Raw genomic sequence first — 24,992 nt, 5'->3', positions numbered from 1 at the left:
GAGAAGGAAGATGTGATGAGGCCCTTTTCCTTCATTCTCCTTGAAGACAACCTCAGAACTTTCCTTTTTGTATATTGGGGTTCCTGTTTGTTTGAAGTTAAATATAATATGAAATGCACAGGATCTTTTCCATAATTTCAAACTCTGATAATGCAGCTTATCAAAATGAAGACTATTGACATTCACGACTCAAGAATGGAATACTTTTTAGGGAGTGCTTTAGCATTAAATCCTTCACAGGAAGCATGCTGAATGTGACTGTGAAATTTAATTTTTTTAATGAAGCTAATGTGCTTATTTACGTTTCTAAAACAGTATTGTCTGATCTTTCAACTAAAATAATTCATAAATGCTGAAACTTCATAGAGGATAAGATTGACTGTCAGCTCTTAGAGTTTGGTCATCTTCTTTATGGGTTTGGGAGTATGTGTGTATATTTATGTTCTCTTTCTTCTGAACATTCCAATAGAAGTTCTTGTGAATTGAGTCTCTCCACCCAGAATATCAAGTTCTTCTGTCCTCATTTCCAGTGATGGTTTGCAATGCAAATCATCAGGTTGGTAACACACAGGACCATAACCATGGTAACCAAAGGGAGTTTGCTTTACTTCCTCAGCGAAGTGCTTTCCAGTCTTGCATTCTGACCTAATATCTCTGCCAACAGGTCAGAGGACATTAAAGGGACAACAAGAGAATTCATAGAAATAAAAACACAACTGGAACCATTGCATCGGTTCCCCCCGACACACTCCTGTTACTAATAACTTCTGCCTTTTACCGCTAGCACTTTAGTACTGCTTTTTTCCCTAGAGGAGAGGGTAAAGAGAATCACTCTGTAGCTTTATCCTCAACTTGACCATGGATCTTGGCAGGCAGACCATCCTGCCTGTCTACGACTAACTTTGAAATAGGAACAAATAGAAACCTGGGACAGTTCTGTAGTCACAAAGACTTTTTAGTGTTAGCTGGGATGCTCAAGGTGCCAGGAAGGCATCCATAACCACTCCAACACTTTTGGAGAACAACTATAGCAAACTAACCACAAGGGCCACTTCTCTGCTGAGATGCCTTTCTTCCAGTGTATAACTTTTATAATTTGTTTGTTTGTTTGTTTTCCAGCCTGTGGGGGAGGGGAAATTAGTTCTCTGTTCTCATTTTCTCTCTGCTGGAATGAAAGGGCAACCGTGGCAATGGTCTGAAACCTTTTTTTACCTGCAGCTGTGTGACTGGGCTATTCCTAGGAAGAAAGACGATTAGCAATCAGGTAAACAATCTAATTGTCATAGATTCTGGCCTGGATGATTTCAGCATCCCTGTGACCACCCACAGACTGCCATTAACACAGAAAGGTCTAAAACGCAGGGGATAAGAATGCTCTAGGCTCAAAATGGTTAGCTTATTTCTCCTGTGTTGTGAATATTATTTCAACAAATGTTTATAAGGTGAGGGGCAGAAATTGTATTTCCTCCCTTTTGTATCTGTTGTTTGTATCTTGGATCTTTTGTGCCATTTGTACTAATTATGTTTTCCTGACTCTCTAAGGGAAGTCTGATTCATCAAGATGGAGCAAAAGAGTTAAACTCTTTGGCTTTTAACCAATCAGTGAGCTCACCAAAGCTGAAAACTGAGCCTGATGTGCTCAGGCCACGTGGGATTTTTTTGGTAACGGTGGTAACTACTATAGAAGTGAAAACTTATCCTTTTGAAAGAGTAGAGAAAGCTAATTCAGGGACAGTTTTGCCAGATGAATACAAGACGCCAGGTTACATATGAATTTTAGATAAGCAACAGTTTTTTGGTATGATTAGGTCCCAAATAATGCATTACCCATACTTATGCTAAGCATTATTTGTTTTTGATCTGAAATTTAAATGTAACCAAGCATCCTGTAGTTTTAGTTGATAAGCCAGGCAACTTGATTCAGGGATGCAAATCAAAGAATGGTCAGAAAAGCAAAAGAGCATCCATTTTGCTCACTACAAATCTTTTGCTATAAAGTACCATTGAAAGGTCACCTAATTATCATTGTCTTATATTACATTAGGAAATGATTTAATACTGGAACTCAGACCTTAAAAGGAGGAAGCAGTCATCAAAAATAATCATAGTGAGGTAGTATTCAATGATACTTGCCCGTAGTGTTAACACATGAATTTTTTTTGGACTAGTTTCCCAAGCAGATGTCAAAAATTACTATGACTAGGAGTATATGCAGGATTTGTGCCTGTTTAATAGCTAAGACTCCAGAATGCTGCCTGACCAGCCTTGCTCTGAGCTTCCCTTCCCTGTGCCCAAGTAGTGACCAGTCGGCTGGGAGAGACTGACCTCTTGTCTTTTGAGGCTGCTCTGGGAGAACTCCAGGGCTGGGCTTGTCCAGAGAAGGCTCCTCCAGGGCTATAGAGGGAGCCAAGGAAAGCTGGGTACAGAGGTGCCCTGTGTATCCAGAAAGCTGAGAAGCACTGCCTGACTTCCCAGAGCCTGGTCCAGGCGTGGAGGGGACCCTGCAGAGTCTGTACAGTGCAAGATGATCTCTGTGTACTACAAAGGGAAATCAGACAAGTTAATGAAATTTTCAGGAAGAAGAAAATTGATATGAAGATAATAAGCATTCTTTTTGATCATACTTGCAGTGAGTTATACTGCAGAGTGCAAAAGGAAATGTTTTGAATGTGTATATATTTTTTTCTGATGGTGACAATTATTTATGATCATGATAGAAGATAAAGAAATAAGGACAAGTATGAGGAAGAAAATAGCAATCATCTGATCCACTAAGAAATGTTCCCTATTGGTATTCTGGATTAATTCTTTTCCACTTTGAGAGACTGTCATTAAGAATATATATATATTACACACAAATATATAATTTTAAAATGTTTCTTTTATTTTGTTGTATGTATGTTTATTGTACCATAGACATTTTTGATGACATTAAAGTTTGTGGTAACAATAGTTTCATATTGAACATTGGAATAATTAATGGTGAATAATTCTATCACACTAGAAAGAGCTTTCTTTTCTCTTTGTCATGCTGTCTATAAATAAGGACAGTTTTATTTCTTCCCTTCTAAGCTTTTCTAATTTTCTTTCTTTTCTCATTTTATTGAACTGAGTAGGACAGAGAGAACGAGGTTGAAGAGAAGTGATGAGAGCAGACATCCTTACTTGGTTTGCGATTTGAGGGAAAAACGTTCATTTGCAATACTCTAGGTGTAATATTAGCTATAGGTTTTTCACCAGTAACCTTTTGAGGCGCTCTGTGGAGGTTCACTTCTATTCCTACTTTGTTAAGAGTTTTTATCATGAATGGGAGGTGAATTTTATCAAAGGCCTTTTCTTTACCTGTTAAGTGATCATCTGGTTTTTCTCCTTTATTCTGTTAATATGGTGAATTACAGTGATCGGTACTTTTTTTTTTTTTTAAGTGCTTATATTGTTTATTAGAAGATGCAGGGCAACAAGGATGAGGCAAAAGAAACCGAGGTAGAGAAAGATAGTAACCAAATATAAGGTGCTATGTTTGCAAGCTGGCCACCCTGCACACACATGCACTGCACTAGCTGTTGAGCCATTCGGGGCAACTCTGGGCCAGTATTCTAATAATAAAACAACCATGTGCTAGGGTTAAATCCCACGTGGTCCTGATGTACTGCCCATTTCGCATATTGCTGGATTTATTTGCTGATATTTTCTTAAGGATTTTTGTGTTTGTGTTTATTGAAGATATTGACCTATAATTTTGTTTCTTGTAATATATCAGGTTTTGGTATCAGGCTTATATTGGCTTCAAAGGATGAATTGAGAAGTGTTTCTTTTTTCACTATGTTCGGAATTTTGTGTCATTTTGGTAGTATTTCTCTCTTAAATGTTTGGGGAAAATTCCCCAGTAAAAACATCTGGGCCCAAGGTTTCTCTGTGAGAAGGATTTTAATTACCAAAAAAAATTCTCTAGTGGTTAGTGGGTTATTTAAAAATCTTTATTTTTCTGATATTAGTTTTTAGTCACGTATGTTTTTCAAGAAATTTGCCATTTTATCTACTTGTCAATGTATTGGCATGAAGTTTCTTAATCATATATCCCTAAATTTTTTTAATGTCTGTGTCTATTGTTATGTCCTCTACTCCTATCTTTTTTTTTTTTTTTTTTTTGGAGCAGAAAGTGATCACATTTTTGAACACTTTTTTTTTTTTTTTTTTTTGTCTTTTTGCCTTTTCTAAGGCCACTCCCGTGGCATTTGGAGGTTCCCAGGCTAGGGGTGAATCAGAGCTGTAGCCACTGGCCTACACCACAGCCACAGCAACGTGGGATCCGAGCCGCATCTGCAACCTACACCACAGCTCACGGCAACGCCGGATCCTCAACCCACTGAGCAAGGGCAGGGATCAAACCTGAAAACCTCATGGTTCCTAGTCGGATTTGTTAACCACTGCGCCAAGATGGGAACTCCTGAACACTTTTTAAAGAACTAATAGTGACTTTAAGATTTTTCTTTATTATCTGTTTGCCATTTCATTGATCTTTGTGTTTATTTTTATTATTTCCCTTACCCTCCTTCCTTTAGAGAGCACTTTCTTTTATAATCACTCACTACAGACCCATAGAAAGGAGACTGTGATGGCAGCCAACTCTCCTTTTGTCCGGGACTCCTAGGAGTTCTAAAGTATTAGAACAGCTCACAATGGACCCCTAAACATTTTTTGAAAATTATGCTCTTTTTTCTACCTCGTGAGATTTTTCTCCTCCTTTTAGTGCCCCACAAAGATTGAAAACAGACGTGGGTTATTGGGTTTTTTCCTCGGCTGCAAGAGATTTGTCACTTTCTAGTTTCTAATTTATTGAATTTTTTCTTTCCTTAAAGATTTTTAGTTTACTAAAGTTTTCTAATGATAACTTTAAGATCTATGATTTTTTTTAGCTTATTTGGCTTTTTTTAATGTATCGTTAGGTTGGCAAGGCACTCTGATGTGACTTTCCCCACACTAAATGGAATTAGGCATATGATACTTTATTTTATGATACATTGTACATAAAGAACATTTAATTGTTTTTTATTCTATATTTTAATGTTTTCCACTGTTATTTATTTCAAGGCTTGGAAGAATGGAAATGACATTATTTCCTCATAATAAAAATATTTCATGGCCATTAAAAAGACTCAGACAAATCAAAATTACCAAAATAAAAATGAAAATCCCTCATAAAGCCTGTCATTGAGGGATAATCAAGACTTTCATATACCTTTCTTTTTTCTTTTTTTGTTATTACTCAATGAATTTTATTACATTTATAGTTGTACAACGATCGTCACAACCAGATTTTATAGCATTTCCATCCCAAACCCTCAGTGCATCCCCCCAGCCCCAAACCTGTCTCTTTTGGGAACCATAAGTTTTTCAAAGTCTGTGAGTCAGTTTCTGTTCTGCAAAGAAGTTCATTGTGTCCTTTTTTCAGATTCCACATGTCAGTGAAAGCATTTGATGTTGGTGTCTCATTGTCTGACTGGCTTCACTTAGCATGGTAATTTCTAGGTCCATCTGTATTCCACATACCTTTCAATCAGACTTCCTTTTTTTTTTTTTTTTTAACGGCCGCACCCACGGCATATGGAGGGTCCCAGGCTTAGGGTCCAATCAGAGCTACAGCTGCCAGCCACAGCCACAGACACAGCCACAAAGGATCCAAGCCGTGTCTGGGACCTATACCACAGCTTACAGCAACGCCGGATCCTTAACCCACTGAGCGAGGCCAGGGATCGGGCCTGCAACCTCATGGTTCCTATAGTTGGATTTGTTTCTGCTGTACCATGACAGGAACTCCTCAATCAAGACTTCTTAATTTTTAATATTTTACCTAACGTGCTTTATTTTCTCCCTCTCTCTACACACACACACCAAGAAATTGTTATGTAATTATCACTGCTATGGATTGGGTTGCTGCTGTGGTGTGGTTTAATCCCTGACTTGGGAACTTCAGCATGCCAATGGTGCAGCCAAATAATAATAATAATAATCATATAATAATAATAATAATAATAGTGTTATTATAAATAATATATATATACCATTTCTTTAGAATATGCATCTTTTAGACATAGGTATATGTTACTCAGCTGCTCCCTGGTAAGGTTTTGATGATTAAATATTTCCACAATGATTAGTGTTAATTTCCCTACCTTCCAGGTATTCTCATTCTAATGAATTTCTATCTGGAGCTCTAATATGGTAACTCATTCTCTGTTTTAGTTTTCACTTCCTTGAATATTAATAAGATGTAATATATTTACATTTTTTAGTCATCATAGATTTTCTGTTTTCGAATTTCCTAATCATTAAACTGCTTCTACTTCTATGTCACATATCATATATTAAGGATATGAAAATTTTATTTATTTATTTATTTTTGTCTTTTTGCCTTTTCTAGGGCCACACCTGCGGCATATGGAGGTTCCCAGGCTAGGGGTCTAATGGAGCTACAGGTGCTGGCCACAGCCACAGCCACAGCAACGCCAAATCCAGGCCACGTCTATGACCTACACCACAGCTCACAGCAACGCCGGATCCTTAACCCACTGAGCGAGGCCAGGGATCAAACCCGTAACTTCATGGTTCCTAGTTGGATTCGTTAACCACTGCACCACTATGGGAACTCCTATGAAAATTTTTAATGTTATATATACTGCAAATATTTTTACAGTTTTTTAAAACATTGTGGTATTTTATCAATTTTGCCACAGTAAATTTTAACATTTCATCATGATTTCCCTTTCTTGCCTTTGTTTTATTTGTTTACAGGTTATCACCACCTCAAGATGTTAAAACTGTTAGAACCAATGTTTTATTCTAATAGTATTTTTATTTTTTCACATAAATCCTTAGCACCATTGAAATTTATTTTGACAAGTTACTTAGGACTCCGTTTTGTGTTTGGTTTTGTTTGTTTTTTAATGAAAAATTTAATCTAGAATAATTTTAGGTTGTCATGTAATTGTAAAAATAATACAAAATCTAGCTGCGTTAATGCAGGATCTTTTTAACAAAGCATACATAACTTATTTCTGCATATGCAGATTTTTATCTAGGACAGGCTTTGTCTTCCCAACATAGTCAGTGGGTACAAAGTTGTAATATTAAGACATATTCTTATGATCATTTATAAGGAATAGGATCTGTTCCCATCTCTACATTTCCTGAGGTGTTATGTTTATTATCATGGTGGGAAAGAAAGAATGATGACATCTCTGATATCAGAGGAGTAAAGAATCTGCTAGAATTTGCCTCTGAAAATAGTCCAGGAGGAAAGGGTACTTAGATACAGGAACTGGCTTAAATCTTATCTTTTGTTCACTACCAGCGATTTCTTTGTGTTCTTGGACAGAACACTTTCTCATTTATGTAATTAAGATCTTTTCCGTCATGATAGTTTTCTCTTGGACTGAAATCTGATGCAGTTTTTGTTGTATAACAATACATTTTTAGATGAGATATACGCACCTGGAAATCTTAAATTGCTCGATCAGTCATTTCACAAAGAAGTTAGGAAAAGTTAGAGGGAAGGAAAGTGTGAAAGAACTCAACTAAAACTGTTCTCAGAGAAATAAACAAACACCTGCATTGGTCAGATTCTCCAGAGAAATGAAATAGGATGTAGGTGGATAGGTAGATAGATAGATAGATAGGCATAGAAATATATGTAGAGAAAGAAATATCTATATCTATCTATCCATATATCTGTCTATAGAGAGATTTATTATAAGGGATTGGCTCACACAATAATGAAACCAGAGAAGTTCCAAGATCTGTCCTCTGCCAGCTGGAGACCCAGAAAAGCTGGTAGTATAGATCCAGTCTGAGCCTGAAGCTTGAGAACCAAAAGCATGAATAGTGTAAATCCCAGTTCTAGAGAAGGAGGATTGTCCCAGCTCCATCAATTAAGCAGAGAAAAAAGAATTTTCCCTTTACCTTTTTTTCTGTTCAGGCCCTTAACAGATTGAACGATACCCTTTCACACTGGGGAGAACAATCTTCATGACTCAGTCTACTGAGTCAAATGTAATCTCTTCTGGAAAAACCTTCACCGACGCACCAGAAATAATGATTGACCACATACTTGGGCACCCTGTGACTTGGTCAAGTGAACACATAAAATGAATCACTCCACCATCAGATAAGATAACACATGACTTCACTAAGCCAACATTGAAGAACATCTGTTTAATTGTTGCAAAGCCACTGGTTAATAGCCTTTGGTAAAATTTATGCTATAATTAGGCTTACATGTATTTTAACCTTGTCTGGAACATTTGCCTCCCCATTAGCCCATCTTTAAGAGCCAGAATTAATACTTTTGCTTCTGAGAAGCTTTTCTTATGCCCTAAATGACCATTTTTCTCCTTTAATTTGAGGCCAGGGTATTGTGCTTCTCTCAAAATGCATTTTCTGCTTTACAATATATAGTTAATAACTACTACTTCTTATACCCTAAGTTCCTCAAAGTTTCTGTGCACATAGCAGACAGTAAAGCACTGAATTGTATTAGTATATGTCATTATTAAAATTACGTGACTAATGGTTCACTTATACGGTGCAGTTTTATGAGCAGATACTAGTGCACAGTACCTTGCCTGACATGAGAGAGTCTACAAAGACGAGTAAGTCACAATTTCCACAATTCTGGGTAAAGACAGAGACCAGGATCAGAAGTAATTATTCATTCATTAAGCTGTTATTGCTAATCACCTATTATTATCCATGTCCTAGACTAATTACCATGGTTATAAAAATGAGTAAGTCTTGGTCCTTGTCCTTAAGAATTCCACTTAGTTGAGTGGGAAAGGCAGAAGTGTAAATAAACTACTTAGCTTGAGTGTAAAAATTGCTACACAGGTTGCTGTGAGTTCCAGAAGCAGGGAGGGGTGGAAGTGGAGAGTGATAGGGAGAAAAGTTCTGTTTGAACTCAATAAAACGGCATCCTATAAAGAGAAAGGGCAGCACTACAGAAGCACTTGTACCCTGTGGGATCAGAGTAGAGGGCACATTTGGGAACAACAAGTAGTTCTGTGCATTCAGAACATGAGCTACATGAAGGAATTAGATTGCAATGATGTGGAATGGAAAACCAGAGCTAGAAAATAGATGCTCCCACATCCTACGTTCTCCTTCCTAGGATGAGGCAAAGAAAATGCTGAGAAGACAAGAGTAGAAATGACAACAAAAGAGGATCATTGAGAAATGAAAATGTCTCTAAGGTTGAAAAAGGATTGGAACAGAGCTAGCAGTAGATGAATCAGTTGATCTACCTTTACGAGCCTCAAAGCCATTTCAAGTTTCCAGGAAGCTGTATATATGGTTCTTGAAATAATAATCTTGTGCTTATTTTCTCCAGTCAAAGAAGAAACCTTCAAGTCCAAAAGAATTGACTTTGGGTTCCAAGTCGGGCACAACTTCCTTGTCCTTAAACCCAGCTTGCTCCTAAAAGGCAGGAGTGAACACCCTTCCCATATTTCATGGTGGGAGGAAACCACCCACAGAACAAGTCATCACAGACTGCTTGTTCCTCCCAGCAGAGTGTTGACGGAACACTCTATTCTGCAGGCTCCTTCTCTACTTAACTGAATCATTTGGAAATCTTTACAAGTGTTTGTGAGACTTTGATACTTGGATAGGGGGATGAGCAGAAGGGCATTCCTGGCTTGGGTTTATTGCTTGAGTTTTTTGAGTGGTCTTCCAAGCTTATGAGTAATAGGAACAGTGTTTTATTATTCTAACTTTTATAGTTTTGGTGAATATAGCTTTAAAACATCTTTAAAATATAAGGTCCATTGATTAAATATTAAACAGTCTATGTGGAGGCTAGAAATAGAATAATCAATTTATAGAATTATCTCATCCAATTCTCTCATATTGTGCAGGAAGAAATTACATTCCAAGATGACTTGAGATTACATGCCCAGTGTCCCACACCCAATTAATTATTGCTGATTAATTTAAAAATTTTGTTCTCCTAGTGATGAGTTAGTATCTTTCATCTGCTTGTTAGCGATTTGAAGGCTCATAGGAGGAGGTCAATAAAAGGTATCTATTTCAGATAGTTTTGGTCAGAAGGGCAGAAGTGGGCATCAAGGGGTGTCAGAAAATTCTGTTTCCAGTGGTGGTGCAGCAAAACACTGCAATAGATGCAGGTATATGGGATGGCTAATTAGAAGTCAAGAAAAGAATGAAGAATTCAGTACATACAGAGATATCAAATAACTGGGAATACCCTGTTCTGAATCTCAGAGACCTTATTCTGACACTGTGGACCAGATTTGGAAATGTGAATTTGGGAATCCCCATGGGTTGAATATGAATAGAAAACTAGAGTAGGAGGTGGAGAGAGATTGAGTCAATGGAAGATTATTTTAAGATGTGAGAAGTTCCTTTCGTGGCTCAGAGGTTAATGAACCCAACTAGTATCCATGAGGATGTGGGTTTGATCCCTGGCCTTGTTCGGTGGGTTAAGGATCTGGCGTTGCTGTTAGTTGTGGTGTAGGTTGCAGACATGGCTTGGATCCCACATTGCTGTGGCTGTGGTGTGGGCTGGCGGCTACAGCTCTGATTCACCCCTAGCCTGGGTACTTTCACATGCCATGGGTGTGGCCCTAAAAAGACTTTAAAAAAAAAAGAGAGAGAGACATTATAGCGTATTTGTAAGCTGAAGGGAATGATCCAGTAATTGTGCCTACGCAAAGATGTGGGTAGAACAGAGGTGACAGGAAATACTTAAAATTGGGAATTTGAAGGATGTTCATTTACCGAGATGAAATATGAAAATTGGTGGAGGGAAGGATTGCTGAAAGTGGGCAGATTCTTGAACTGGGTGCTCAGATGTTGATGAGTTATCTAGACTAATAATGAAATTTTCCAGGAAGATGACAGAAACACCATCTTAAATTCTTCAGTAACTGAGGTCAAATGTCCTAGAGTTGATGTCCCATATAGTTCTATAGCATGTGCTTCAAAGGACAGAGGAAGCAAGATCTGAAAGCAGTAATGAAGAACATGGAGGAAATTCATACCGTCTTCAAGACTGTCTTCCTAATTCAATGGGCAGAAAAGAAAAAGTCACAGCTTGAGAGAATGGCAAAGGAAGCTGTGTCTAGGTTTCAGTTAGAGGAGGTAAAAGGACAGAGTGAAGAGCTTCAGATAAGCACTGGATTTGGTAGGCTTCAGTTCATGAATTCCAGAGGGCACAGGGGTTGGGAAAGTCTCAGAAGGGTGGGAGATTGGACCAGATGAGGCAATATTCACTGCCATCTGAGCATGATTCCAAGGCATGATGGGATGAATCCTGTGGTCTCATAGGGCAAGAAGTGTGAGTCAGTTCTCTTGAGTGTCAGCCTCTCAGGACTGATCTCTTGGTTTGTGGAGGGAAGTGAGTGGTATTGAGGCTCATAGTAATTATCTTTTTGAGAGCATAAGGAGCTCTTGGGGCTTCCTTTTTGAACTTCTGTAAATGGCATTACAGCTGGAAAGGAGGCAGGTCTTCTTGGAGCTCATGACTCTATGTTGACTTCTCTTCAATCCTGCTACCAGGAAGGTCATTGTACATGGAGGATGGAGGCGAGCAAGGCGAGCCTGGATAGATCTGAGATCTTACGAAGTCTTGAACAGAGGCTGTGATAATAACGGTCCACAGGGAGACACAGAGATGCTGAGATCCCCTGTGGACCCAGAATGCCTTGGGGCTATTCTCTCATTATGAAGTTCTCTTCTTGATCACAAAGCTTATTCAAAAGTGGTGGCCACAGCCTGTAATTATAGCCTCGAAATTAAGTCCATGGTTAAAAGGAATTTCCATATTCTGATATAAGCTTCTAACTAGTCTCAGGGAAATCTGCATTTTCATGGTCACGGAAATGTTTTATGTTCACACTCCCCAAATATATCTACTTCTCAGTTACCCAAACTAAGTAATGTCAAGATAACATAGATTACCTGCAAACTAATAGTGTCGAATTTATCTCCTGTGAGGAGAAACTATTGCATTGATTGGTGATTTAGCTTCTTCACTTGACAGTTCTTGTCAGGACAATGACAGGAGGCGACGTGAAAGAAGGAAAAAAAAAAAAACTAACCTATATGGATATTGATTGTTCTGTATACATTTTTCATTAAATTTTCCCAACAACCCTATGAAATTATTATTTTAAACTGATTACAGAGATGAGAAAATAGATTATCAGAGGAATTTGAAAATTTCCTCAAGAAAATATGAGAAAAGCATCAGAGCTGATTAAAATCTGGACTTATCTGACCTGAAAGCACTTGCTCTTTTAACTACATACAAACCAAGAATGCTGGCTAAGCTAACTGGATGGTCCTTTCCCACATAACCAAGAAGTCAGTTAATAGTTAAAGATTATTTACTCTGGGTTAAGTGCTATTCTGGGATCTATGAGGAATACAGAGCTAAAGAAAACACAGACTCTATTCTCCGATATGACCAACCAGTTTGGCAAGACGGTCTGTTTGCACAGAGGTGCAAAAAGTTAAATAACTTCAGAGGACAAGGATGTAATCCTTATCACTGCTCTACGTACCAAATTCTATGATTTCACTGTGGCCTGAAGGCTTCACAGTGAAAAAGAGCAAGTATGGTTGAATTTGCTCAAATGAAGGAAAATGTGATATAAAATTAATGTAACATCCAACTTTTAAATTATTTTAAAAATGTGAAATCCTGATAACATTTCAGTACATTTCTTTTTGTCTCTTCAACACATTGGGTTTTTTGTTTCGCTCTTGCAAAACTGAGCTCTTGGCGCATTTATAGTTTTGTGCCCTCCTTTTTGTTGTTAAACATGATAATATACGAAATTGGCCAGTTAATGGCAGTTCTTTATACACATAAGGATTCATGACATAGTAATCAGAATTTAAGGGATCCGAAGAATGAAAAGGGAGACGAGCCTTTCAGGCACAGGAGACAACATAATCCAGAATGAGGATTCACTCTGGGCCAAGGCACAGCTGGCAAGAATTCGGTTCCAAGAGGTCCTGGGGCACAGAAGTCAACCAGAGGAGTCAGCAGAGGCTACATGCCGTAACTTCTTCCCTGTCTGTCCACTGGACTATCTAGGCCTGCCACCTGATCTGTGTCCCTTCAAAGGAGGGCTCTGGGGGTCAAGCCAGTTGATGCCAAAGTGAGGTCTTACAAGCATCAGAGAATCCATTTCCAGAAGCAGATTTGTTTACTAACTGGAAAGTCATCCACTCATATAGAGGGAACAAAAGAGATTTTCTTTACAAACTGGTCCCTGACCCTTGCTTTTAGCAAGGGTTCCCACTTTCCTTGGCAGGCTTTTTCCTGCCTTAAAATCAAGTACAACTGAGCTGGAGCATATTCTCATTGGCTGTGCAAGGCTGGTGGCTGGGGTCAAACATGCCATTGTAGAAGGGACGTTTGGGGACATGCAAATAAAGTAGCAGCTTCATCTAAAATTGTGATGAATTTTACCGTGTTACGTTTGAAAAAGTGGTAGCTACATGAAAACTCAACATTATGGTACAGAAGCAGCAATTTGAGGACTGGGCTGCTTGAAAGCTCCTGCTATGACTACAAAGCAATATCTTTGTGCTAAATAGAAACTTTCAGCTGAGTTCTGTGAAGGAGCAAAATTACTGGGGAAATCTTTTTGGTGATTCGTTATTCTTTTCTGATCCTTTATTAAGTATGATATTTTGTGAATGTTGTTGAGGATGATTTCAGAGTTTTTCCTCCTTGTGAAATTTTGCACTGTCAGAATTGATGCTCCTACTGTAATTCACACACACAAGATGCAAGGCATTGCCAAAAAGAACTCTTTTTTTTACTCAAAAAAAAAAAAAAAACCCACAAGCCTACGTAAAACTGAATAACTAAAAATTAAATGTAGTTTCTAAATCTTGTTTTGTCATGTTGTAAATTCTAACATATGAAATCGTTCTATAAAGTTTAGAGATATAATATTCTCTGTATGATTTTTGTCTTGTGTTATCATTTAAATCGTTATAAACATTTATTTGCTCCCAGAAGGTATTCCTAAAGCTAACTTCCTAAAGTTAGCTGGATAAAAGTCTCACCATTAGTATAAATACTGTCTTCCCTTTGTCCTAATTTTTAATTGAGATTTCTTAATAATTACTTTTTAAACATAAAATTAACAATCATCACAATTTTTGCAGTAATTTACCAGTGCAATAATAATTGTATATTTATACTTTAACTGATTGAAAGAATTTTAATATATAGAGCATGTAAGAACACCCTTACTGCCAACTGTACCTAGACTGTTCATTTATAATTAAATGAAAATATTCAAGTGTCTATAAAAAATCTGAATGACCTGGAGTTCCCATTGTGGCTCAGCAGTAACCAACCCATCTATCATCCATGAGGACTTGGTTTCATTCCCTGATAGCCCACGTATCCTTCAAGGGGTTAAGCCAGTGTCGGTGTGAGCTGTGGTGTAGGTTGCAGAAGTGGCTCCTACCCTTCATTTCTGTGGCTGTCTCGTAGACCGGCAGCTGTAGCTCTGATTAGAACCCTAGCCTGGGAATGTGTATATGCTGTAGGTGCAGCCCTAAAAAGATAAATAAATTAATTAATTAATTAATTTAAAGGATGTTAAAAATCTGAATGACCTGATTTGTTAAAATGCTGGTTAGAAGTAATTGTCTACATGTCAGATGATTGATGATTATGTCTAAGTTTAGGGATGCAAGACATGTTGCTAAAGTAGGTATTTGACTGTTCAGTCATTTCTCTAAACATGAAGAATAAACTAATGTGAATTCAAGTAGATGCCATGGAAAGAATTCAGTCAGGGTTTACTGGTTTTGAACCCCAGCTTTGCTACTTCAGTTTTGCACATTTTATTTAGCACCTACTATGTACTCAGAATCCAGTCAAACACTGACACATCATCGAGGAAGAGGGAGGCCCTTGTTCTCAGTGTGCTGATGGTCTGGGAAGGTTGGACGATTTACACAGCTACTCTAAGCTTCTGTCTCCTTCTCTTACTCTGTGAACCTCTCAGCAATGTTAATAAAGATCAAAAGAGATAAGGGGCCAGCGTGTATTTCTTGTGCCATGTGCATAATATATTTATGACTATCCTAAGTGTCCCAAGCATCCTGTGGGGCAGATGCTACAGCTTAATGGTCATGGGAACAAGCTGGAATTCCAGACCCTGGGTTTACATCCTGACTGTTGTGTGGCTTTGGGTATGCGATTTAACTCCACTGCTTTTAGATTTACTATAAAATTGTGACAATTAGATTACTTCCTTCATTGACAATTAAATAATGGATTATGGAATTCACCATTGAATCTAGCACGTAATAAATATTCTACTAAGGTTAACAGTTATTAAAATTCAGTGCAATCTATCCCCAATTAAAAATAAGGAAATGCAGAGAGGTTATATAATTTATACAAGACTACACAATTAGTTGCAGAGATGAAACTCAGCCAGGTCGATCTGTTGCCAAAGCCCTCATCTTTTTACCCTTTGGGTCTCTAAACCTATTGTTATAGAGATGACTGTTGGATAAATTTGAAGAATGCTTATGTTAATTGATGCTTTTAAACTTTCTTCTTGACTGGATGTGTCCAGTCTAATTCCTTTGCTCATCATCCACATCCCAGATCACCAGATTAAATCCTCCTGAGTGTGGATGTGGCCTGGTGATGGGTGAGGCCAGATAGTCCTTGGTCTTGAGCTGCCTTTCCGTTGAGAAAGAAACACTTCAGCACATTGAGATAGGGAACTCTCTTGAGTAGGTGAGCCAGGCTTCCCCAGATTGTGAAGCTGGGTCCACTTCCTGGACTGTGAGCTCTCTGACTCTCTCTCTCTCTCCCTCTCCCTCTCCCTCTCCCTCTCTCTCTCTCACCCTGAGACAAGCCTGAAAGCTGATATCATTGCTGGACAACAGTTTGTCAAATTGTCTAATTTGTTTGTTTGGGTGTTTTAAATTAGCTTGCTGAATTACTCTCTTATGATGGCGGAGAAGTCGCACAGAGGCCAGGAGAAGAGCAGGAGAGACATCCTGAGGTCCACCAAGAAGGCCTGGACTCCCCAGGATGAGCAGCTGCCTCCTGGCTCTGAGGAGGCAAGCCAGAGTCTCACTATCCCCATGCTGGGTGAGCAGGGCCCTCAGGGCTATTTGAAATCAACCTATTGTGGATGGTGGAAGATGCGGGGGCTTTTGGCTGGGGGAGGGGAGGGCAAATGATTTTAGAACAAGCACTTGACTTTGAAGATACCAGTATTCCTGGCATGATACCAGAAATTTCTATGACATTTCCGACCTCCCCTACTGACACTTAAAACACAGGGCATCCTGGTGGAAACAGACCAACTAAAGAGTGAACTTGCTTCCTTTTCACTCTAATGTCCCCTCCCTCATCCTAAGTCCTCTAAGACCCTGAAACTATGTGGAGTCCATACCAGAGACATGAGGCTTCTTGTAGGACAGCAAACATTTTATTGAAAGGCTCTTCATTGCTGGGTCTTGCGTAAGATGTTAATAATAATTTTAATAGTTTAAAGAGTAATAAGTAAGAAAACATTTCTCCCTCCACTGTGCTTTTTTTGTTTGTTTGTTTCTGATGTAACTGTTTGATGGTTTTTCTTCTTTGTCCATCACCCAATTCATTCTATCCTTTCACAAGATAGGAAACCTCACCGGAAGACTAAGCAGCTCCGTGTCCACTTGGCCTTTTTAATTCACCAGACACCTGGTGAGGGTAAATTCAGATACCTCACGATTTCTTAGGATAAAGTCAAAGAAAATCAGCCCAGAATAGCCTGTGACTAACCAGAATGGAAACACATATTTACAGGAAATGCTGCTTTTATATCCTTCTCTTTTTGCCTGTTGAGTATGTGTTGAGCCGGTGGTATAGATCCACCTTAAAAGACTGGTGCCTTTTTAACACAGGGTGCCTTTGGCAATCCTGGGACACTAGTGCAATTTGTCCCTGGAATGAATGCAAATTGGGTTTCTAACCTGGCACAGAACTCCTTGCAAATAAACATCACTGGCTAGCTGCCTTAAGTAAATGTGATTCAGTAAGGAGAGGCTTCATGTGATTTATTTCCAACAAGAGAAAGGCAAAAAGTCTCTTATGCCTTTTCACTCTTCATATTCACACCAGGTAATTTAAAAATTATTCCAACATCTCTTGCTCTTTGGTGATTTATTTTTTTCCCTTTTGCATTTTCTCTCTTGCTCTCTCTCTTACAGTCTTTTGGCAAGCTTACACTTTATTCTTAGGAAAAGCTGATTATGGAAAACAGGAAGTTTTGCCTGGGGGGAAAAATAATATGCTTATAGAAAAATGTGACTAAATACTAAGAACCAGACCTATTGAGTGTATTGAGTGGTGGCTGAATAATATGGGATGGGATCATTTTAGCTGGTTGTACTTGACTGACTGATCTGCTTCTCATTTGTAGAAGATTCCAAACAAGAAAGTATTCAGCAATGGCTGGACTCTGGATTCTTGTAAGTGTTTCTTTATGCCCCTAAACGCTTTTGCAAAGATCCATGAAAACAATGTGGGTAACCCTGGGGGACAAGGTGTGACATTTAGGGATTTTCAATTTAACTGAGTGTTTGAAGGATTTCTCTATTACCGCAAAAGTTATATATCAGTTTGAAAGTACAAAATGGAATATTACATTTCTATAATACTATTGTCCCTGGCTATTCATTGGTTTCTTCAAGTCCTCTTGGAATAAAGTCTTACTGCATTTACTTTCATCCATTAATTAAAAAGCAACTTAGGGAGTTCCCATCGTGGCTCAGTGGTTATCGAATCCGACTAGGAACCATGAGGTTGCAGGTTCCATCCCTGGTCTCGCTCAGTGGGTTAAGGATCCGGTGTTGGCGTGAGCTGTGGTGTAGGTCAAAGATGCAGCTTGGATCTGGCATTGCTGTGGCTGTGGCATAGGCCGGCCGCTACAGCTCCAATTAGACCCCTAGCCTGGGAACCTCCATTTGCCATGTGTGTGGGCCTGAAAAAAAAGGACAAAAGACCAAAAAAAAAAAAAAAAACAACTTAGCATGATTTATTTACACACATTGTTTGACTCACGATACCTTTGTTTCTTTTTAGGGTATCTGCCAATGAAAACTTTCAGCCAGTCATCGACCACTTTGGTAAGACAAGGGAACCCAGAAACAGTGAGGGTTTTTGGACCTGAGTAGGATGAATAAATATTTTTTAAATGAGAAGTCAGAGGTTCCTAGAAATGGAGCAGATCTCAGAAACTGTTCAGCTCAATCACTTAGTTTGATACGTAAGACTGAGGCTCAGAAAGCATAGGTGTTATTCAAGCAGCAGGTCGGGGGCTGGAACAGGACTCTTGCCATATCATTAGCTCAGACACTAGCAGAAACTCGCTGGGTTCTGGGAAGACATTTTGCAAGGATGTAATTATGTAAATGAAATTGTTTGATTTTCCTCACACTGTATTGTACTTTTGTTCCTAAATCTACTTTCTTTCTACTCTTTGGTCTTAAAATTATATCCTCTCTTTCTAATGATGCATTTGTTCTCAAAAAGGATAGATGGCTGGGAGTTCCCTGGTGGCTCAGTGGGTTAAGGATCTGGTGTTGTCACTGCCGTGGTGTGGGTTCAGTCCCTGGCCTGAGAACTTCTGCTGTGGGCATGGCCAAAAAACAACAACAAATGACAGAATTCTATAGCAAGCAGTCCAACTATACACTTCCGAGGTAGAAAATATATCACACTTGTTACATTGAGATTTGATATGAACATTGTAAGAAAAAAAGAAGTTTAACTACAGGTCTCACATTTTCCATCTTCATTAAACCAAATACCATATTTCATAACATGTAAGACCCCTCAATCATAAAATGCACCCACATTTTAAGTACCACTCAGATAGGAAAATAGAACGACCAGCCCTGGCCATTATAAATGAAAGGGAACATTGGCTACTAGACACATCCTGATTTCATAGATGTTAAAATATGAAAAAAAGTGTTTTAAAATTAATGAAATGCCATAAATAGTGTATGTGAAAATGACATAAGTTTTAGAAGTTTAAAGATTAGAAGGAAAATTATTAGTCTAATTGTTACTTACTTGGCTGTTTTTAATTATTTATCTTCCTTAGTGTCATTTAAATTAAGATTGACCATTGGCTATAAACCAGTTTAAGAATAGGATTTTTTTTTCCTAAAAACTTCCTCCTTCACCAAGCTTCTTTTTTTTTTTTTTTTAAGATATAAAACTTCCATGGTACCAAAATCTGTGAAGATGTTTGCCAGTGAATTGAATTTAAGTACCTTTGTTCCTAATAGTTCATTCTCAGCAAAGGCAAGAAGTTAATAAATACAGCCAGCATTTCATATCCCTTTGATATTTTATCTTGTCCAGGTCATAGTTGGAGGCCTGGCACCAGTTCTGGGGTTGTCAGTAACTGCATTAAAAGCTGCACCTCCCAGAAATTAAGACAAATCATGGCCCTTCGCCCTCTGAGTCAAGTCAGTGAAGTAAAGGCATGAGGTGAAAGACCTGGAGGAAGGAAAGGATAACAAAATGACTCTGAGATCAGACATGCACAGTTTCTACTTGCCAGGTCCTCTGTCTCCAGAGAGGTTTTTAATAATAATGGAATAGCTTCTTACAAGTTTAATTGAGCCTTCACTTTTGCAAGGCTCTTCCTCATCTATCTTATTTTAAACTCTGTAACCTGTGTGGTAGCATGGCTGGTGTTCATCTGTGTTTAGCAGGTGAAGAATCTGGGTGCTGAAATGCCACAATTTTCAGTCACAGCTGGTTAGAGGCAGGCAGAGGAAATGGAGACTGGGGATTCTCTCAGCCCCTCTGTGTGCTGGTTGTAAACGGCGACGAGCTCAGTCAGGGCACACTGAGTTTAGGGAAGCCAAGAACCTTGCTGAGAAGTGGAAGCTAGAGCAGTACCAGAAACTGGAGACCTGAATTCAGGTTGTGATGAGTGTGTCAGGGAGGAAACTGTGGCGAAACAAAAGGGAACTGAAGGGAGTTCCCACTGTGGTGCAATGAGTAAAGGATATGGCCTTGCTGCAGCTGCCATGGAGGTCTGGGCTGCGGCTCCGATTCAGTCCCTGGCCCAGAGAACTTCTGTATGCCGTGGGTGTGGCCATTAAAAAAAGGAACTGAAGAAGAGAAAGAAAAGTACTTCCTGGTGGAAGGAAAATTCTGTAAAACAACAACAACAACAACAAAAACAAAAACAAACTCTGGCAGTCCCAGTATGATTCAGAGTGGTGCATTCATTTCTTAGGACAGCCTTAACCAATTACCACAAATTTGACAGCTTAAAATAGAAATTTATTCCCTCTCAGTTCTAATGTCTGGAAGTCTGAAAATGAGATTTTTCTCTATGAAGGTTCTAGGGAAGAATCCTTTCTGGCCTCTTTCTTGTGGCTCCCATTAAATCCTGGCATTCCTTGACTTGTAGCTGCGTCATTGCATTCTCTGCCTCCTCTTCACATGGGCACCTCTTTTCTTAAAGACACCAGTCATTGGATTTAGGATTTCAGACTCACCGTTATCCAGAATGACTTCACCTTTACTAATCATTATCATTAGAGACCCTATTTCCCAGTAAAGGACACATTCTGAAATGAAATTTCAGATACCGACATGAGATTAGGGGGATGCTATTCAACCCACAGCAAGCGGAAATCACTCTGAGGCTTTATATGTTAAAGTCACGACAAGATCCAAGTGCCTGCTCATCTTCTAGGTGACCCAGTACCTCCTATGGAAAGCATTCTAGAGGGCCTTCAGGCCTTGAATGGGGCCCCAGATAAAATGAAGAGGTGGAATAAGACTTCAGTCCCCCTACTGCTAATTCCCTCCTGTGTCCTGAGATGGGTCTTGGCTTCTTACGGTGATTCTTTGGCTTTTATGCTGTTCTATGGCTACCTAAAATCTAATTTTTATTAAATTGGAATCTAGTTGGCTCATTTCCTGTCTTGTTTGCCACCGTTATGCTAGGTGAAGCCTCCTCCTAACTCTTGGCACTTCAGCCATTTCATCAGTAAAATTCCAAGGGGAAAGAAATGAGTACATGTCAAGGGCATACAGGCTCGGTACTTTGTACGTATAATATCTCATTTACCAGGACCATCTTCTGAGGTGGATATTGTCGTTATTAGCTTTTGCAAGGAGTAAAATGTGGCTCAGAAAGGTTAAGTAACTTGCCCAAAATAACCCACTTAGTAGGTGAGGGGGTTGAATGTGGGTCTGTCTGACTCTATAAGCACATTGTCTCCCTAGAGAACTGTGGTATAATTTACTCTCCGTGTTATGCATGGACACCTTGGAAGGAAAGCTCTACAGCAGCATCCCTTCTAAAAAAGTCAAAGCATAAACAGTGTGGGTGAGTCAGTCACATCTACTTTGCCCGCAGGTCTTCTGACTTTCAGGGCCAGCTTTCAGGGCCACAATTCAGTCTTCTTGGATTTAAATTTTGTGAAGTGGTACAATGCCAATTTTTAAATGTCAATCAGGTATCTGTGAAACTGAAAATCACCATATCTAGATCTTAAAATAAAAAAGATGCATCAAATAATTTTTCTATAAAGCCATAAGAAACCATTCTACTTTAACCTCAGAAATTTTAAACTGTAAGATACTAAACTCTTAGAAATTGACATGACTGAGAAACTAATGCTTAATAGTTGGAAAATTCTTTGGTTATTGTTCTTTTTTTTCCTAAGACTGACCAGGTTTCTGATGTCCATATATTTTAGTCTCAAAAGTAATAATAATAATACTGATTAAAATTAGTAATTATGTATGAAGTACCTATAACATATTTTAAAACTATTGTGAAGTACTCCTCAAACAAAGTGATTGATTAACCTCATTAAATATTGAAGAAACAGAGACTCAGTAAAGTTAAGAGATTTGCCTAAAACCACATAGAGCTGAAGAGGTGGAGACATGATTTGAATTCACATCTGTTTGAGTTCAAAGTTCCTCCTATGTCTACCAGAAACCAGTATATAGCATACTGGTGTAAATCCATGTCCTTTAATTTTATCTCTAGCTTTCCCTTATTTCTCTGAACCAGACTTGAATGGCAAAAATGGACACTTCCTCAATTTAAGGGTTTGTGTGTGTGTGTGTTGATAAAACTTGATTTCATTTAAACTTGAGTTAAGATTCTTAAATTATTGGTTAAAAACAATTATAGAGGAAGAGGTATAAAGCTAGTCTGAAATTATTCTGTAATAAATTTGAGTTGTACTCAAATTTGCCTCAGGTTTCACGAGTCTGTGGGTAAAAATTAAGTTATAATGAAATCAGTTCCCCAATTTTGATAGGTTTTTGCTTCGATCTCGGTGACAGAGGGTCTGCTGCAAATTGTCTCCCATAAGTATTTCTGAGCATCATCAGAAGATGCCTCACATGTTTTCATGAATGAGTTCACTCCCATGGTCACTGCTCCCAATCCAGCAGAATCACCTGGGTGTCATCATATAGATAATTCATGTGTCATCTTTTCCCAAACAGTCTTCTTATGCTCTTTGGGTACTGCCACCATTGCCTTTAAGTCATATGGTGCTCTCTTCTTGCAGAATTTTTGAAAACACTCTTTTCCATTGTGCTACATGTGGGGATCTAGGAAGCATTATTAGTGATATGTGTCACACAGAACTCATGATGGAAATAAACTTTCAGCTTCTCCCTGAAGCCCATGTCTCTCCTGAAGCCTTAGACTTAGTCTGGAACCTGGAGAACAAATGTATATCAACTCCACTTACTTACTTATAAGCACACAAAACTTCTGACAGATTCCCTTTTGTTCCATTCTTCAGTTATTTAACAAATATGTGTAGAATGCCTCCTTCAAACTAGACACCCCTTTAGGATTGGGGATCTATAGAAAAAAAAGATGCAATGGAGATAGAGGCAATGAACAAATGAATATGTAATATGCCAGGAGTATAGGTGGTCAGGGAAGGCATCTGAGATAAGATCACCTTTGAGCAGCTACCTGTAAGAGATAAAGGAGTCGGACATTTGCTTATCTGCAGGATGAGCTGTTCCAGGCAAATGAGACAGCAAGTGCAAAGGCTTTGGGGTGGGAATGTGTCCTCTGTTTTCCAAGAATAGCAAGGAGGCCTGACTGTGGAGCACACCATCATGATGCTGTGCTAGAACCGTCTCCTACTGCAAATAGAGTTTCTGTCAAAGACTTGCTTGATGCCATTAATTACTCGATGGGTAGTTAATTCCTTTGTCCTTTTTGATATTTAGACATTTTTTCTCTGATTCTCAGAGTGGTCCCTGAAGAGTAAACTTATCCCTTTCCAAAAAGAAGTTATTAAATGATAAGAACTTACAAAATCAAGTTCTAAATTTGTGGTCTGTATTATAAGAACAGATTAAAGTAAATCCAATGAAACATAATAGATGTTGCCTTAATGTTTATCAAACGAAAGCATTCAAAGCAGACAGCTCTGCAAAGTGGAGGAGACAGATTTATGGACTCCTGCTCTCATGTATGTCACTCTGACTTTCTAGGACCATTTTATTGTGAATATAATCTACACCAATTTTCTATATTACTGTCTAGTCTGATCTCCTCTCAGGACATTCCAAGTTCTTTCTCTTTTTTCATCCAGTTCCTCCTGTCTTAAAGTCTTTCCTGTTCTGTCTGCCTCTCGCCCTTCTTCTGGGGCCTTATCCAAGTCCCATAGTCTCTGCAAGGACCTTCCTGACACCTGCACTAAGAGACTCAATCTCTTCTAAACACCAGTCACATCCATTATGGGTTATACCCATAAGCTACTTGGTCTGTGTGTGCTGCCTCAAATTATTAAGATATGATCCATCTCATTAACAGCTGTAAAGACTACTGAGGTAGGAATCATCTCCAATACATGAGATTTCCCCAAAGCTAGTCAACCAAAAGATCTTACTGGGAGTTACCATTGTGGCGCAGCAGAAACAAAGCCAACTAGAATCCATGAGCATGGGGTTTTGATCTCTGGCCTTGCTTAGTAGGTCAGGGATCCAGCATTGCCGTGAGCTGTGGTGTAGGTCACAGACAGGGCTCAGATCCCACATTGCAGTGCCTGTGGCGTAGGGCTGGCAGCTGTAGCTCTGATTCAACCCCTAGTCTGGGAACCTCCATATGCCGTGGGTGCAGCCCTTAAAAAAGCAAAAAACAAAACAAAACTTACTAAAACCAGTTCATAATAAAGATGCCTTGGGAAATCTTCAAAGAAAAGGTGAGATTTGAGCTAGTCAATCAGAGAGATATAGTTACAAAAAGAGAAAGAGAGAGAGAGAGACAAACAACACAATGCCATTTCCTAGAAGCAATAGGGGCTTGAAGAAAGGCACAGAATGAGAAGCAAACTAAATGTGTGCAGGAAAGCATAGAGAATAAGACTAGAGAAATGGCTTCATGCTAGGGAGCAACATGGGAAATTTTTCTGTTAAATAGGGTGTGGTCGGATTATAAATGCCTTAAAATCCAGAAAGAATGAACCACACTTGATGTCTTAGGTAGGAATGACAAGGAAGTGTCAACTCCATTCCCAGCCAAAGGATGGGTGGTTGCAGCTGGGGTCTGTGTTGAGTAAGTTGTCAAGCTATATCTTTATTCACCTGAATAGAGGGTAATGAGTAATAAGTGCAGCACCGAGGAGTTGAAGCAGGTGCATTTCATATTTGCCATCTCCATTGTAATGAGTTAGGAATGGTTTCTGAGGAGAAAACTGACAGCTTCCAGAGTTTATCCTGGCAATGGGAAGAAGGTGCACCCCCCAGGCTTAAGGTGATGAGGGCTTGGGCTGGGTGTCAGCAGAGGAATGGAGAGGAAGAGTTGACAGCATCTGGAAAATAAATAGCTATCTCGGTGAACAAGAGCAAAGCATTACAATTGGCTCTGAGGTTCTGAGCATGAGAGCCAGGAAGAATGTAGGAGTCT

At 38.9% G+C, this 24,992-nt stretch overlaps 1 protein-coding gene across 7 annotated transcripts in view; it reads left to right on the top strand.

The window, feature by feature from the left end:
• The window catches only part of CCDC129 (coiled-coil domain containing 129), a 276,989-nt gene that overhangs the window by 163,828 nt on the left and 88,169 nt on the right, over positions 1–24,992 (top strand). For 6 of the 7 annotated variants that reach the window (XM_021079202.1, XM_021079201.1, XM_021079203.1 and 3 more), the window contains 3 exons: positions 15,999–16,162; positions 17,481–17,529; positions 18,143–18,186. In XM_021079202.1, coding sequence (XP_020934861.1) covers positions 16,018–16,162; positions 17,481–17,529; positions 18,143–18,186 — 238 coding nt within the window. In that variant the 5' untranslated portion in view covers positions 15,999–16,017. Of the gene's footprint in view, positions 1–15,998; positions 16,163–17,058; positions 17,180–17,480; positions 17,530–18,142; positions 18,187–24,992 lie in introns of those variants that run through there. The other variant, XM_021079204.1, reaches the window with a different exon arrangement.

Source organism: Sus scrofa, chromosome 18 (assembly GCF_000003025.6).
Source record: "Sus scrofa isolate TJ Tabasco breed Duroc chromosome 18, Sscrofa11.1, whole genome shotgun sequence".
Classification (NCBI taxonomy): Eukaryota; Metazoa; Chordata; class Mammalia; order Artiodactyla; family Suidae; genus Sus; species Sus scrofa.
Note: the sequence above shows the minus strand (reverse complement) of the source record. Positions and strands in the feature narration are given on the sequence as shown.